Below are 15,408 nucleotides of genomic sequence, written 5' to 3'. Positions count from 1 at the left end.
AGAGCTCAGGTTTTTGCTCAGTTTATTGTTGCTGTTTTGAGCCACAGTCTCCCTGTGTAGCCCAGGCTGGCCTGGAACTTAGGACCCCCTGTCTATACTGGGCTCACATGGCAAGCATCTAGACCAGAGCCATCTCTCCATCCCTGTGCTTAGAGCTCCCCACTCCATGCTCAGGGCTTATGCCTTTAGAGTACTGGGTAAAGAGGCCGGCCTCTCCTGCCACGCCTAGGAGGCTGGGCTCTACTTGGGCACTAGCATCTAGCCACTCAGATTGGGTTCTAAGGTGAGCAGAGAGGTGATTCAGGCTCCTCTGAGCATCTCCCCACTGCCTTCTGCAGGCCCCGATGTCCCTCTGTAACACTGCTTCTTGGGATCAGTGTGTAACCTCTTGTCTGAAAGTCCCCTCCACATAATCGCATTTATCAAGTCCTGGATCCATGCTGTTCAGTATTTTCATGGCTAAGTCTAAAACCAAGGACTCCTTAGAGTCCCTAGAAAAAAATAATTATTTTATTTTTATTATTTATTCTGAATATAAAATTATTAACAGAGTATTTTTCTTTTTGTTTCCTTTCCTTTCCTTTTTTTTTTTTTTTTTAAATATTTTTCAAGAAGGTTTCTCTGTGCAGCCCTGGATGTCTTAGAACTTGCTCTGAAGACCAGACTGGCCCCAAACTAAGAGTCCAGCTGCCTCTGCCTCCTGAATACTGAAATTAAAGGGGTGTGCAAAAAATTTATTTGTGTATTTTATGTGCACGAGTGATCCATCTGTATGGTCACCTGTGTGCAAGAAGAGGACATCAGATTTCTTTATAGACGGTTGCGGGCCACCGTGTAGTTGCTGGACCTCTGGAAAAGCAGCTAGTGTTCTTAGCCACTGAGCCATCTCTCTGGACCCCTAATTTTACATAATATTTTCTAGAAACGAAGAAATGTGTCATAGAGGAGTTTCACGTTTCTTAAGAGTCATTGCTGATCAGTAAACTCTTTGAGGGTGACACCCTGACAGTGTGATGCTTTCCCTGGTAGCAGTGCTTGGGAACCCTGAGGAGGCACCCAGCACAGGAGAGAAGCGGTATGGATGGAGAAGGGGATGAGAAAATACAGTCTTCCAAAGGAAGTAAAGCTCAGCTACTCCTGATGATCTCTTGAAGGGAGTGACCGTTGTAAACAAACTAAGACCTAAGGCCATCACTTCCCATCATCACAGGGGCTCCATCACTGGTACATACACTCTACGTGATGATTATGGGCACACCATCTTAGCTGCATTCCCGTGGCTGTGACAAAATGCCTGGCAAAGGCACCTGCTCCCACCTCCTGCTCCCACCTCCCTGCTCCCACCTCCTGCTCCCACCTCCTGCTCCCACCTCCTGCTCCCACCTCCTGCTCCCACCTCCCTGCTCCCACCTCCTGCTCCCACCTCCTGCTCCCACCTTCTCCCACCTCCCTGCTTCCCCCTCCCTGCTCCCACCTCCCCAGCACTGGAATTATAGTCACACATTTCCATGTGTACTGGAGACTGAATTTAGGAACTCATGCTTGTGTGACAAGCACACTTATTACTGAACCATCTCTCCAGCCCCACCCCCCACAACCTAATATTTTAGCAGCTCTAAAACTGGAATTCATTTCCATTCAACAGCATCTCCTGATTATAACTGGCACGGCTTTCTCTCTTTCTGGTCCATGAAAATGGTGATGTACTTCCCAGCTAACAGTGTCTAAAGGTCATTGGAATGCCATCCTGGGCTCAGTTGGTATTTGGAGGTGCTTGGGGACAGTTGGACCATACTTCCCACGCCTGTGCCCATTGTTAGGCCAGCACAGTGAGAAGCTGGTGCTGGGTTTCTGCCACCCATATTTATTTAAGCAAACCAGCATGAGGGCATCATGACGACTTCTGAACAAGCTACTTGTCCTTTGAGAGCCTCTCAAGCACACCTTGCCTAAGAGGTCACCCCAGGCCAAGGCGACAGCTGTCTGGTAATGATGCAGGAGGAGCCTGAAGTAATAAAATTAGTGCTATAAAGGATTTACTAATATGCTTGCTTAGGAAATACTAAGTTACACAAAGTAGAACTTAGGTAAAGGAGCACTGGCCCCAATATGGCTGGAAGGTACGGCAGGTGCTGGCCAGGCTGGTTAGAAACTGTAGCAAGAAGATTCTGCACCACAACTGTTCAAAAGAACAACATTGTTGTACTTAAAAACAATTCTGCCAATACTTTGCTTTGTAAATCTCTCATCTGCCCAAGTGGCCAGAGTGACGGTCTCCTGTGTCTGTTTAATTGTTCAAAGTGTGAGCTGGGCAAGGACCTGAAGGACATTTGAAGATGACACTGTATGTGGGAAGTATAAGCTAAGGCCTGTATGAGCTGGTCGAATGCTCCGTGCGAGGCCAGCTCCCCTTCGTGCATTAGCCAGAACCAGTTGTGAGCTTTTTATTTAAAAACCTTCTTCTTTATTACTCTCTAAGGCTGTGGACCAATTCCCTGCTGGGAAGGCATGTAATCCTGTGACAGCCTCCTTTAAACATTGGATCTGAGTTCCAGCTACCTATTCCTCCCTTGTGGACTTGTGGGCTCCATGAGAGGAGCCACTCATGGGGCTATGGTTAGAACATTACCCTCACAGCAGGGTGTCTATGGTAATTATTTAAAGATTATATTACTAATACTGGTGTGTGAGTGTGTGTGTGTGTGTGTGTGTGTGTGTGTGTGTGTGTAGCCAGAAGAGGGTGCTAGATCCCCTGAAGCTACAGTTACAGGTGGTTGGTTGTAAGTCTTCCCATGTGGGTCCTGGGATCCAAACTTGGGTCCTCTGCAACAGCAGTAAGTGCTGAGCCATCTCTCCAGTCCCTCCATATGAAGTATTTCAAAGCTGATCATAAACAGTATAATACAGGTGAGCTCCAGGCTGGGGAGAAATGTTATCTGACAAAAGGGTGGATAGCACCCGACAGATGACATATAAGGTTGTCTCTGTCCTTTGTGTGCACACATGTGAACATACACACACACACACACACACACATTCTCTATGTCACAAGATACTTCAGAAATACAGGCTCAAAGACCCAGTGAGAACTATGTTCCTGCTCAAGTTCTAGGAAGAGTGGGCAGCATTTGAAATGTATGATGGACACAGTACGTGTGGCCTAATACGTAGGACCATGAGTGGGAAACCCAGCCGGGCCTGTCTGCTCGGAATCTTTTCTGCCTCTCCGTGCAGCGTGCTCTCCTATTGGAGTGGGGACCTACAAAGGAGTCTAAGACCATGAGTTCTGAATGTTACAGCTTGCTGTAGGAGAGAGAGGTGACAGAGGACAGGGCAGGAGGAGGTCAGAGAGCCCTTGTTTCTGACGCCTTCTAGTCTTCTTCATCTTCTTCGGTTATAGTGCTCAGCTTGATAAGGACTCGTGTCTTGGGAGCCTCTACATGTAACAGGCATACGATGAGACAATATTCTTCAGCTGGATGAGGCAACTCAAAAAAGTGACAGTATTTATATTATAAAGAAGATACTATCTTTGATGACACAGATGAAGGCTTCATTCAATACATTTAATAAATGTGGAAAAATTTTAAGTACTCTATTAAATACAGTTGGGATTCTATATGTGTGCAAGACTAAATTAATCAATCCATACTAACAATGTGACTAATTGTTGGTTCATTGATATTACTATAAGTTGTTAAATTTTTGTACCCTGTCTTTGGGATCCAACTCACTGGATTATTTTGGGTCACCTTATATGATTTGTTAGATATCTTCAGATTCTTGTTGTTGTTGTGATAAAGCACCATTACCAAAAGCAATCAAGGGAGGAAAGGGTTAATTTTTTAGAAAAAGATTTATTTATTATGTATACAGTGTTCTGTCTGTATGTATGCTTGGTGGCCAGAAGAGGGCACCAGATCTCATTACAGATGGCTGTGAGCCACCAAGTGGTTGCTGGGAATTGAAGTCAGGACCTCTGGAAGAGCAGTCAGTGCTCTTAACCTCTGAGCCATCTCTCCAGCCCTGAAAGGGTTCATTTTATATTGCAGTGAGTTACAGTCCATCATCATGGAAAGTCAGGACTGGCATTCAAACAGGGCTGGAACCTGGAGGCAGGAGCTGATCCAGAGGCCATGGAGAAGGAGCGCTGCTTACTGGTCTGCTCTCCATGGCTTGCTCAGTCTGCTAGTTCCCAGGAGCATGAGTCCAGGGATGGCACTGCCCACAGTGAGCTGGGCTCTCCCACACTGATCATCAGATAAAAAAAAAGTACCACAGATTTGCCCAAATGCCAGTCTAGAAAGAGGCACTTTCTCAATTGCAGATCCACCTTCCAGAGTAGCGCTAGCTTGTGTCAAATTAACATAAAACTATCCCACACAGTGGGTTATCCAAGTCTTCAGTTATAACCTTTAAGGCATGGGATAGCCCAGCTGGGGTTGTTGTCTTCTAGGGCAGGGACCTGTAAGAATGGAATCCCATCAGGAGATGAATGAGGTACCGAAGTTCAGATTTTACCTATTATTAATTTTTTGATGCCCTTGAATTTGAGTCCTAATATGAAACCTCCCGCTTATGGTTTTATTCTCATGATTTTTAATAGCTATTTCAGAATAATCACAGCAAGTCCTTGGAGATCCATTCCTTCCTTTTTTGAGGTGGTGTCTCTTATATTCCAGGCTGCCCTGGAACTCTCTGTATAGCCAAGGATGACCTTGAACCTTTTTGTTTCTTTATTTTTCAAGGCAGGGTTTCTCTGTGTAGCCCAGGCTGTCCTGGAACTCACTTTGTAGACCAGGCTGGCCTCAAATTCAGAGAGTCACCTGCCTCCACCTTGAACTTATCTTCCTGCCTCTCCCTCCGAGAGCTGGGGTTACAGTGTGAACCGCTATGTTTGGTTTATGTTGTGTTCAGGATCAAACCCAGAGCTTTATGTATGCTAAGCAAGGACTGTGCCAACCGAGAAACATCTCTAGCCCTTTTGTTATTAAAAGACATAGAAACTTCTGTAAGATGAAGTCTTATATGAGGCACTATTAAGCTGCATCTTCCTGATGTGTTTGGATTTCATCTTAGAAACTGTGATGGTTAACTTAATCGTGTACTTGACACAACTTGAGAATCCTAATGAGGGATTGTCAACACTGGGTTGGCCTTTGAGCATGTTTATGCAAGGTTATCTTAAATTAATTGATGTAAGAAAATTAAGGCACCGTGGGTGATGTCATTCCCAAGACAGGGGTTCCTGAATTGCATGAGAATGAAGAAAGTGAGCTCACGGTGATCGAGTGGGCCTATATTCATTTCTGTCGACTGTGAGTGTCATGTGACCAGCTCTCTCAAACTCCTGCCATGGTGGCTTCCCTGCAGTGATAAGACTATAAGCCTACACATTTTAGCCAGAATAAGCCCTTTGTCCCCTAAATTGCCTTAAAAAAAATCAGTGCTCTGCCACAACAAAGGATTAAAAGTAGAGCAAAAGTCCTTCAGTTCGATTCAAACTTGTCTCTAGACCTCTGCATAAAGACACAGCAACCCAAGCTGCAATGCTGGCGATCCTGAAGCCTGCGGTCTGATTCTTCTAGTGTCTTTGGAACGAAGAGCTGGTTTCCAAACAGATAGGACTAAAAGGATGAAGGAGTTCGTTCCAGGCTCAGTGATGTCTGAAAGGCTTAAGATCGGCAGTGTGCCACAACTCCCATCATCCGCCACTGGTCTCCGGCAATTATTGACAAAATGATGGGTGTTTTAGGTGTTGGCTGACAGCTAACCATGGGAAAGGCCTCATCGCTTTGAATGCTGTGAGACTCTGACAGCAGAAGCCTTGCACTTTTGAAACAGGTCAGTCAAGTTCCGTCTTATCTGCGAATTTGCCTCGGCTTGCTGAGTTGGCAAGAGTGTCTCACTACTTGCTGCCCAGGCTTAGCACACATCACAAACATTCTGTTTCCCATTACTCCCAGTGCTCAGGAGAAACTCAGTCTTGGTGCTTTGTGCCAGGATGCAATTCCCTGTTATTTGTGTGTGGTATATGTGTTCATGTATGTGCATGTGGAGGCCAGAGGTTGCTGCGTGTCTTCCCCAGTTGCCTTCCTTTCATTTGTGTGTATGTGAGCGTGTCCAGCCAGCCACAGAGGTCCCAGGAGGGGTGTGACTGGTGATCCAGGGGGGTTAGGAAAGGTCCCTAGGCCCTCAGAGGCAGGGAAAGACTCCCCTCTGTTGACGGGGACATGAAGGAGGCTGTAAGGAGGCAGCAGGCCTTGGTCCAGGGATAATAGCAGAGAAGATCCACACTGTGTTGGTCCCTAGCTTTGCTCTTCCCATGTTAAAGTAGCATTTTTGCTTTATGGGTCTGAGAACTTTAGATGTCTGTAGTTCATATTATTTACAGTTACTAAACAGTCTTAATCCTGTCTTTGATCAACTTTATTGTTTACTGCAAGTTGCTCTGTCTCCAAGAAGCTCCTTGGACTTTTGCCTGGCCTGGTTCTTTCATGTGAGAGTGCTGTAGTCCGTGCTCTGGATGAGCTGATTCATCTTTGAGAGCACTGTGGTCGGTGCTCTCTCTGGACGAGCTGATTCGTCTTTGAGAGCACTGTGGTCGGTGCTCTCTCTGGACGAGCTGATTCGTCTTTGAGAGCACTGTGGTCGGTGCTCTCTCTGGACGAGCTGATTCGTCTTTAAGAGCACTGTGGTCAGTGCTCTCTCTGGACGATCCAATGCATCCTTGAGAACCCTGTGGTTGGTGCTCTCTCTGGACGAGCCAATTTGTCTTTGAGCTAGAGCACAGTTCCTGCCCTCTTTTAATGTTTCTATTATATTGTGTCTGTGTGTGCTTTTGCAAGTGCGTGTGGGTGCAGTAGAAGAGCAGAGGACAGCCTGTAAATTGTCTGTTTTGTTTCCTCCCATGGCGATCCTGGGGTTTTCGGGCTTGGAGGCCAACAGCAGAACCCTCTCGTGCCCCCCCCCCATTGTTTCCTTATGTCACCTAGGATGGCACAGGCTTGAGATTCCTCGTGTGTGCCAGGCAAGCACTCTGCCAACAGAGTTCCATTCCTCAGCCATGGGCATCTTGGCTTTTTGCTATCATTGTAAAGCAAATGTCCAATAGTTGAGCCACCAGATGCCTGATCCAGCTGGAGTTAGGTAGAGTCTGATCTGGATTTTCTCTTGCTATCCTCTTTCAGGGAAGTCACCCAGACATCCCCTGGTATGCCACAGTTCTGAGTGGGAGGCCGGAGAGACCCCAACTGCCTTGCCCGGCCTGGTGTCAAGATGCTGAGTTGGAAGCTCCCTAGGCTGTTCCGTGTAGATCAGGTGCCTCAGGTATGTGCTTTTCGTTCCACAGCTGGGTCCCAGGGTCTGCAGGCGACCAGCCTCTGCAATAGGGGAGTTCAGATGCTTTTTGCAGGCCCCTTTTCTTTTAGGCTGCCCTCTGAATCTCCTGCAGAAATCAGGACCCCTCACCACACCCATGCACCACGCTGGCTAAGGGTAGTCCTTCAATGCAACATCTGTGTTTCATCCAGAAGCAAAGTCCTTAGAGAGATCTTAGATTTGGGCTAGTCAGAGGAAGTAGGAGCAGCTGCTAGTGGGAAGAAGGCTGGTTAGGGCCTACAGGGGCGCTTCAGAGCAGGCTAGGGAACAGTCACCCCAGTAGCCCTGCACAGTGTTTTCTCTCTCTCTCTTACTTCCCACACCTCTGTTTTATTTGAGACAATCTAGCCTCAAACTCACAATCCCCCTACCTTAGCCTCCCCTGGGTACGGATTATAGGCTCCACCAGCATTCCTAGCTCCAGCCTCCACTCTCACAGGAAGGGGGTTGGGCAGTAGGGAAGGGTTGCAGGTCTTTCTTTGGACTACCGGCTCCCAAAGAATGACATGGAGAGTTCTTACTAGTTATGAAAGCTTGGCCTTAGCTTAGGTGCATTTCTAACTAGCTCCTAAAACTTAAATTAACCCATGTATATTAATCTACATTCTGCCACATGGCTTGTTACAGCCCCTCAGTACAGGAGTCTGACTTCTGTGTTTGGCTGGTGAATCCTCCACCTCTCAGATTCTTCCAGGAGTTTCTCTGCCTGGAAGTCCTGCCTGTCCTCTTCTGCGTAACTATTGGCCATTCAGATCTCTGTTTAACCAATCAGAAGGTGTCATTGGCAGGAAAATGGATGGAGTGAGGTAACCCAGACACAGAAAGACAATTATCACATGTACTCATTCATAGGTGCTTTTTAAACATAAAGCAAAGAAAACCAGCCTACAAACCACAGTCCCAGAGAACTTAGACAACAATGAGGACACTAAGAGAGACTTATATAGATCTAATCTACATGGGAAGTAGAAAGTAGAAAAAGACATGATCTCCTGAATAAGTTGGGAACATGGGGACCTTGGGAAGAAGGTTGAATGGGGAAGGGGAGGGGTGGGGGGGAGCAGAGAAAAATGTAGAGCTCAATAAAAGTCAATTTAAAAAAATGACAAAAAAAGGTGTCATCGGCAGGTGAGGTAAAAGAGTGTCACATCTTCACTCTGTGTGATCTAGTATCCTGCAACAGGGAAGGACTTCCTTAGTAGCTTTTCTTGTCTCCTTTTTGTGGATTCCTGAGACTAGAGACCCATCCCAGCACACATGGCACGCCCAAACACCCTGCTTCTATAAGCCCTAAGATTTTGGTTATATGCTATGTCAAACTGGTGTGCCTCCATCTTGCCTTGTAGAAAAAGCGCAAGACTGTACCCGTCTCTGGGTCCAGTTTCCTTCCTGCAGGACTGGATAAGAATCAATGTTTGTTGTAGGACATTTCATAGAGAAATGAGAGCCCTTTGGGCTCAGCTGACTACCTACACTGATGTCTTGTAATACCTAACCAAGCTCAACATCACCAGCAGGACACTGAGCAGAGATACCTGACAGGCTCCCGTCTGTAGGGGTAGAGCTAGCTGGTGCAGGGAGATGGCGCTGGGGACAGTCGGATGCAGTACAGAGGAGCTGTGGGACAAGATGAGGAAAGCTGGCCGCTCTAGAGGAGGTCCTTCAGCAGGGCCCTGCTTCTGGTCTCACAGGGCTGCCCGTTCCCTTTCCTGCTCACACATCAGTGACTGTGACCAGTGGGAACACAGGGTAAGTCTTGGATTTATTCATTCGTGACATTTTTATTGACCTCTTCCTGTGTGCAGGATGTTTCTCTACAGGACCCGGAGAAGACTTGCAGGCAAGCTCTGTCCTTATTGGGCTCCTCCGGAGCTCAGGCGGCTCTCAAAACCCTCACGAGTACTTTGTAAAGCAGCTCAGAGGAGAGACAGATGTGTCACTTCTGTCTAGGGGAGGAGGGAATCAGGAGAGAGGCAATTAAGATGAGTTTCAGGGACTGGGAGAATAGCGGGTGGTAAGGTGCTTGTTATGCAAGCCTGAGGACTTGCGTTTAAAACCAGAACCCATGTGAAAAAGCTGGTGAGCGCTTGTAACCCCAGCGCTGGGGAGGCAGAGACAGGCTCGGATCCCTGGGGCTCACGGTCAGCCCACTTAGCCTCGTCCGTAAGTCCCAGGCCAGTGAGTGACTCTTAAAAAACCAATATGGATGGCACCCGAGGAAGAACCACCCTGGAGATTGTCCTCTGGCTTCCACACACACGAGCACACATATGTACTCATACATGCATACATGAACACATACACACACTAAACAAATAAATGCAATGAAATTTGAACTCCTCCTAGGTAGTTCTGAGCCTCCTGTAGCTCCCCGTGAGTGAGCGAGGGTAAGGATGACTTTGCTGTGCTTTCTTCACGGTGCTCTGTGTCTCAGGGCCCAGCTGGGGCTGTAATCCAGCTTCTCTGCTTTTCTTACCGTTCGTTTGAGTCATCTCTTTTCTTCCTTTGCCTTTCAACCCTTCCTGTCGTTACATTTTAGCTGTGCCTTGTGTAAACAGCTCGCAGTGGAGCTTCAGCTTGGCGGCACATGTCTTTTCCTGCGCCATTGGCTCTGTTAATGTTCAGAGTGATAGCTAGAGAGGGATTTGCGTGTTTCAACTGTCTCGTGTGACTCTGTCTTCTCTTCTTCTACCTCCCACTCCGGTTGTCTGGGAGAAAGTGTCACATGCTGAATTTCTTCGTTGTCTTCTCATTCTGTTTCCCCCTCTACTGATAGACAAGTTTCCCTATCTGCTGGCTTAGAGATCACTTCAACCGCTTTATCATGGACAGCTGTACTAGGCACAAGGGTAGGCAAACAAGCTAAAAGCCACCCAGGATTGACCGGGAATGCGGCTCAACTGATAGATTACTTATCGCGCACGCCACCAAGTCCCAGGTTCAAGTCCCAGTAGCACAAGCTATCATCTTAGCATTCACGAGGTGGAGGCAGGAGGATCAGAACTTCATGGCCGTCTCTGGCTACATAGTGAATTTGAGGTCAGCTGGGCTACACGAGACCCTGTCGCGAACAAGTTACTCCAGACACTTTGGTGACTTGAGGTGTCAAAGATTTCTTGCACTTCACATTACATAGTCATTGGGAGGTGGCAAAGGCAAGCAGATGGAAGATCTGCCATCTCCTAGCGGCGCCATCTGGAACAGGTGGCTTCCAAGGTCACCACAGAGGGGAAGAGAGAGGGCGGCGTCTTCAGTTGGGTTTCCCAGAAACAAACTCTGAGACAGAAATTGGCATGCAGGATGTTAGCTGGGGTGAGGATGGCAGGATGGGGGAGGAGCCATGACATCAGAGGGTCTCCCCATCACACGAGGCCATCACATGCCCATCACACAAGGGCTCCGCCATGAGCTTCACCGGATGAAGAAAATAGGTCAGGACTTTGAATTCTTGGTAGATGGGGATGGCCTGACCCTGAGAAGGGAACATAATGAAGGCAAGATTGTGCCTTTGACCCAAAACAGTTTCCCCAAAAGACGCAAGCTGGCCGAGTTCTGAGTGTGTAAAAATACCTCTCTGGATTGCATGGTTGGCTCTGCAAGTAAAGGCGCCTACAGCCAAGCCTGACAACCTGAGTTCAGTCCCCAGAACGCAAATGGGGGAAGGCGACCACAATTCCTCCTACTTGTCCTATGACCTCTATTCAAGTACTCTCCCTCTCTCTCTCCCTCTCTCTCTCTCTCTCTCTCTCTCTCTCTCTCTCTCTCTCACACACACACACACACGCACGCACACACACACACACAGAGTAAATAAATAAACATTTTAAATGTGAAGAAAAATGCACTGTAATTTCAAGGCATTGTGCTGCCTTGAACTGTCCTGGCCTAGAAGTAGCTCTCCTGGAAATGTCACAGGACTCTGACCAAGCTTCAAGCAAGTCTAGGAAGTGGGGAAGCACTTGGGTCAGCTGGTGGATGCTGACTATCCTGCCATTCCTGACTTCTCAGGCCTGAAGCCTTTTAACTTTGAGCAGCTCTGCACATGCATAAGTCGTGGCTACGAATGCCACATTAAAATCTCATCCTTTGGAGAAACAGCCAGTTCTCTGTTTTGCTTTTTCATATTTCCCTCTCAGTCTTTCTGGACTGTTCTGGAAACCTCCTCTGCTCTTCTTTCAGTTGCTAAATTCTTCCTCAGTCAGGCCTTGTCTTCAGCCTGTCCTTTTAATATATTTTTCAATATCACTTTTGTTTGCTTGTTTGTTTCTAGAAGTTACTCTGGGCCCTTTTTAAGTTCCCTCTTTAGACTTGTTTCACTGAGCACAGTTCTTTTATGTTGCAGTGTCTTCTTCAAACTCTTTTTTTCTTCCTCCTCCTCTTCTTCATTTCACCTTCTCTCTCTTCCCTTTTTTTCCCTCTTTTGCTTTTTGGGATAGGGTCTCACTGTGCAGTAACTGACTGGCTGGGAACTTTCTTCATAAATCAGATTAGCCTCAAACTCAAGGTGATCCTCCTTCTGCTGCTCCAGAGTGCTGGGATTGCAATCGTGCTCCACCACACCTAGCCGGGACTCCATCCCTCCTATCCTCTTTTTAAATCTATTATTTTTGAGGTTTTATGCATTTTTATTTTGTGGGTGTTTGATCACATGCAGTGCCCATGGTGGCCAGCAGGGGGCATGGATCTCTGGGAACTGGAGTAATGGATGGTGTGAGCCACCAGGTTGGGAACTGAACCTAGGTCAGCCGGCAGAGCAGCCTGTACCCTGAACCGCTGAGCCATCTCTTCAACCCTTGTGCCTCCATTTCTGACCCTACTCTTGCTGCTACTTCAGAACTGCCGCTGTTCCTGAGTGTGCATGCTTGCGATAAGGTGGAGAGCCTTGAGGGAGGCTTTGTGCTTGTCTTTGGGAGCTGCAAAACCTTGGGCTCTTTCTGTTAGTAGCTGCATTACTTATCCACTGGAGACATCTTGGTTCTCAGAGACAGTGTAGATTTTGACCAAAACTCCACATACAGACTAGTAGAGGGGTCTGAATTCTTGGGAGTTTGTCTTAGTTAGGATTTTTATTGCTGTGAATAGACATCATGACCATGACGACTTTTATAAGTGAAATAGTTCACCCTAACTCGGAAAGGGGATTGAGATGGGCTCTTCCCACCACATTCAGTTCCACCTAGATAATTCTTTAAGCGTTGGCTAACAATATCCTGTAACAAATGCCAGTGGAGAATTCAAACCCGTAATTACTATAGTCTCCCACCTCAGATCAGATTGGAGACCACTGATTTCATTGATTTCTTCTAGGCATTGTATATCTTATATAAATGAAATCCACCTGTTCTTTTCTCCTAGCCTTCTCAATGGGTGAAATGAGAGTTTAAGGTTAAATTGGCTATGTATTTCCTACGTCATCTCATCCTGGGAATCATTCAAAGAATGAGATATACACCTCTGAACTGTTCCAAAGAGAGCTTTCGGGGGCTGGAGAGATAGGTTAGTGGGTAAGAGCATTGGTTGCTCTTGCAGAGGACTCAGCTTCGGTTCCCAATCCATGTTACCTTGCAACTCCACTTCCAAGTGCCCTCTTGTGGCCTCCACAGGCATTGCATGCACTCAGTGCACAACCATTACATATGAGCAAAACATCCACATGTATAAAATAAAAATAAATAAATCTGGGGAAAAAAAGTTCTAACTCCAAGCAAACAACTCAAAACATGCACCCTGCCTGGCCTGGGGCACACTTTGCGATTTCTGTCAGAGTCGGACCGTTATTGGTTTCCTGCTACTTCCATAACACATTCTTCAAAAATTTGGTGGCTTCTTCAAAAATTTGATGGCTTAAGTTAAAGAGGCCCAGCGGTCTAGCCCAGCACACATGGGACCCCAGGCTTCACCCCAGCACTGAAGAAACAAAACAACAACTAACGAGCTATGTCATCTTACAGTCCTGTGAACTGCACACGTGGCACGGATTGGAGGGCTAGAATCCCAGTGAAGGACGACTCAGCAGCCAGCGAGAACCGGTTCCTTGCTCTTCCCAGCTTCCAGAAGTGCCCACTCCTCGGCTTCTGACCCACCCTCTCCACCCTGAAATCCAGAACCCTTGCATTTCTCTGGCCGCCTTTCTGCCTGCACACCTCTCACCAGACATCCCCTGGGCTCGCCGTTTCCCGTGCTGCCCTTCCATGTCCCTGTGTATTAGGTAGCGTTCTTTTCACCATGCCTGATGCAAACTTAAAAGGAGGAAGGATTAAACTCTGGAAAGGGTTTCAGAGGTTTCAGTGCATCCCAGCAGGGTGAGGTACAGCAGCTCCCTCACAACACTGTGGCCAGGAAGCAGAGACCAGGATACAGGAAGGGACCAAGATAGAGGTCCCACAACACACCTCCGCTGATTCGACTTCCTCTAGTCAGGGATACAGGAAAGGACCAAGACAAGAGGTCCCACAAGACACCTCCACTGATCAACTTCCTCTAGTCTGGCCCTGCCTCCTGCTTTTCAGCCTCTCTCATAATGCTCACAGCCTGCATCCACCAGGGTAGGCATCTGCTGTCTAGGTCAGAGCCCTTAGGACCCAGTCCCTTCCCAACAGCACTATCAGTAGCAGCCAGGCCCCCAGTACACGATCCTGTGGACGTATTTTAGACTCAAACTTTGTTCCCATCTTGTTGCTCTTAAAGGGAATGTCCTCTTCTGAGATTAACTGGATTCTGGGCTGGGAGGGGGCAGCACAGAGAAGAGGCAGGAGCTGGGCTGTATGGTAGTATCAGCATCTGCAAAAAACTTGTTAGAAAGCAGCCTCTCTGCTCGGCCTGCTGGGGGGCCTTGTCATTCCAGTTCTCCTGAGGCAGAAGCAGGGGGATCAGGAGTTCGAGGCCACTTTCAACTATATGATGAATGTGAGTTCAGCTGGGATGCATGAAACTTTCCAGATAACAAATAAATGCATAAATAAATAAGCGAAGATCCTAATACCAGCCACCCAAGTGCAGTGAGACCCTCGGGTGACCTGCCAAGAAGCCAAGAAGCAGGCTATGGCCAATGCTGAGCAGCCTTGGAAGAAGCTGATGACTAAATCCCACTGGCTGTTTCCTCTCGGCTCTGGGTACCAGAAGACCAAGATCAAGATATGCTCGGGGCTTTTCCTCTGGGGCCTCCCTCCCTGGCTCACAAATGGCTTCCCTCCTGTTGCTTCACCATAGGGTCCTTACTTTGCACTCGTGCATGCACGCGCGCACACACACACACACACACACCTGAAGCCTCTGTATCCAAACCTAATCTTCCTAGAGTCACCAGCCATGGCGATTCGAGAAGAGCCCATTCTAATAGCTTTATTGTAAGTGCTGTCCTTATGGGAGACTCTTGCCAGGGCTGGGGTGTAGCTCAGATAGAAGACTTGCCTAGAATGTATGAAGCCCTGGGTTTGATCTCCCGCAGAGAATGGTGCTACACACCTGTAATCTCAGCACTTAGGAGGTAGAGGCAGGAGGATCAGAAGTTCAAGGTCAACCGTGGGTATGTGGGGAATTCTAGGACATCTTCAAATACAGTGTGTTGTGGTTGTGAAGATTCTGTGACATTGAGACAGGAAATGAAGAGCAAATGCCAGAAAGCCTCTGCCTCTCCTTCGGCAGCCCCTCTTCCCTTTTCCCTTTTCTCACCAGCAAAACCTTATTTACCACAGCCCAGAGACCCCCACTTATTTCCCCTTAGGTGATTTGCAGCTCAATAGCTAGAAAAACCTAAGGATGGAATTTCAGTCTTCAGCTGGCCGGTCCACTGGGCTCTCGGTAGGTCAGGGAGTCTTCTTTCGTGCCGAGCCTGTGTGTGACAAACAGTAGGGGAGCCAACTGCCTGATGCGCCCTTCGCCCCGAGTGCCTGGAGGTTCTCATCCTAAAAGACTGCAGGCGACTTGGTTTCAGTTCACTCCGAATTGCCCCGTCTGCCACCCTACAGATTCGAAATGGAGCCCTACAAATCGGTGCTGCTGTGCAAACAAGCAGGTGCCTCCTTACTC

The 15,408-nt window shown here is 47.7% G+C and overlaps 1 protein-coding gene across 1 annotated transcript in view; it reads left to right on the top strand.

The window, feature by feature from the left end:
• Positions 1-15,408, top strand: part of Paqr5 (progestin and adipoQ receptor family member 5) — a 77,307-nt gene that overhangs the window by 30,333 nt on the left and 31,566 nt on the right. The window contains exon 2 of the mRNA XM_057767951.1: positions 7,191-7,329. Within this exon, the coding sequence (XP_057623934.1) occupies positions 7,279-7,329 (51 nt within the window). The 5' untranslated portion in view covers positions 7,191-7,278. The remainder of the gene's footprint in view (positions 1-7,190; positions 7,330-15,408) is intronic.

This window comes from Chionomys nivalis, chromosome 4 (assembly GCF_950005125.1).
Source record: "Chionomys nivalis chromosome 4, mChiNiv1.1, whole genome shotgun sequence".
NCBI classification, from domain to species: Eukaryota; Metazoa; Chordata; class Mammalia; order Rodentia; family Cricetidae; genus Chionomys; species Chionomys nivalis.
This window is presented reverse-complemented; position numbering and strand designations above follow the sequence as displayed.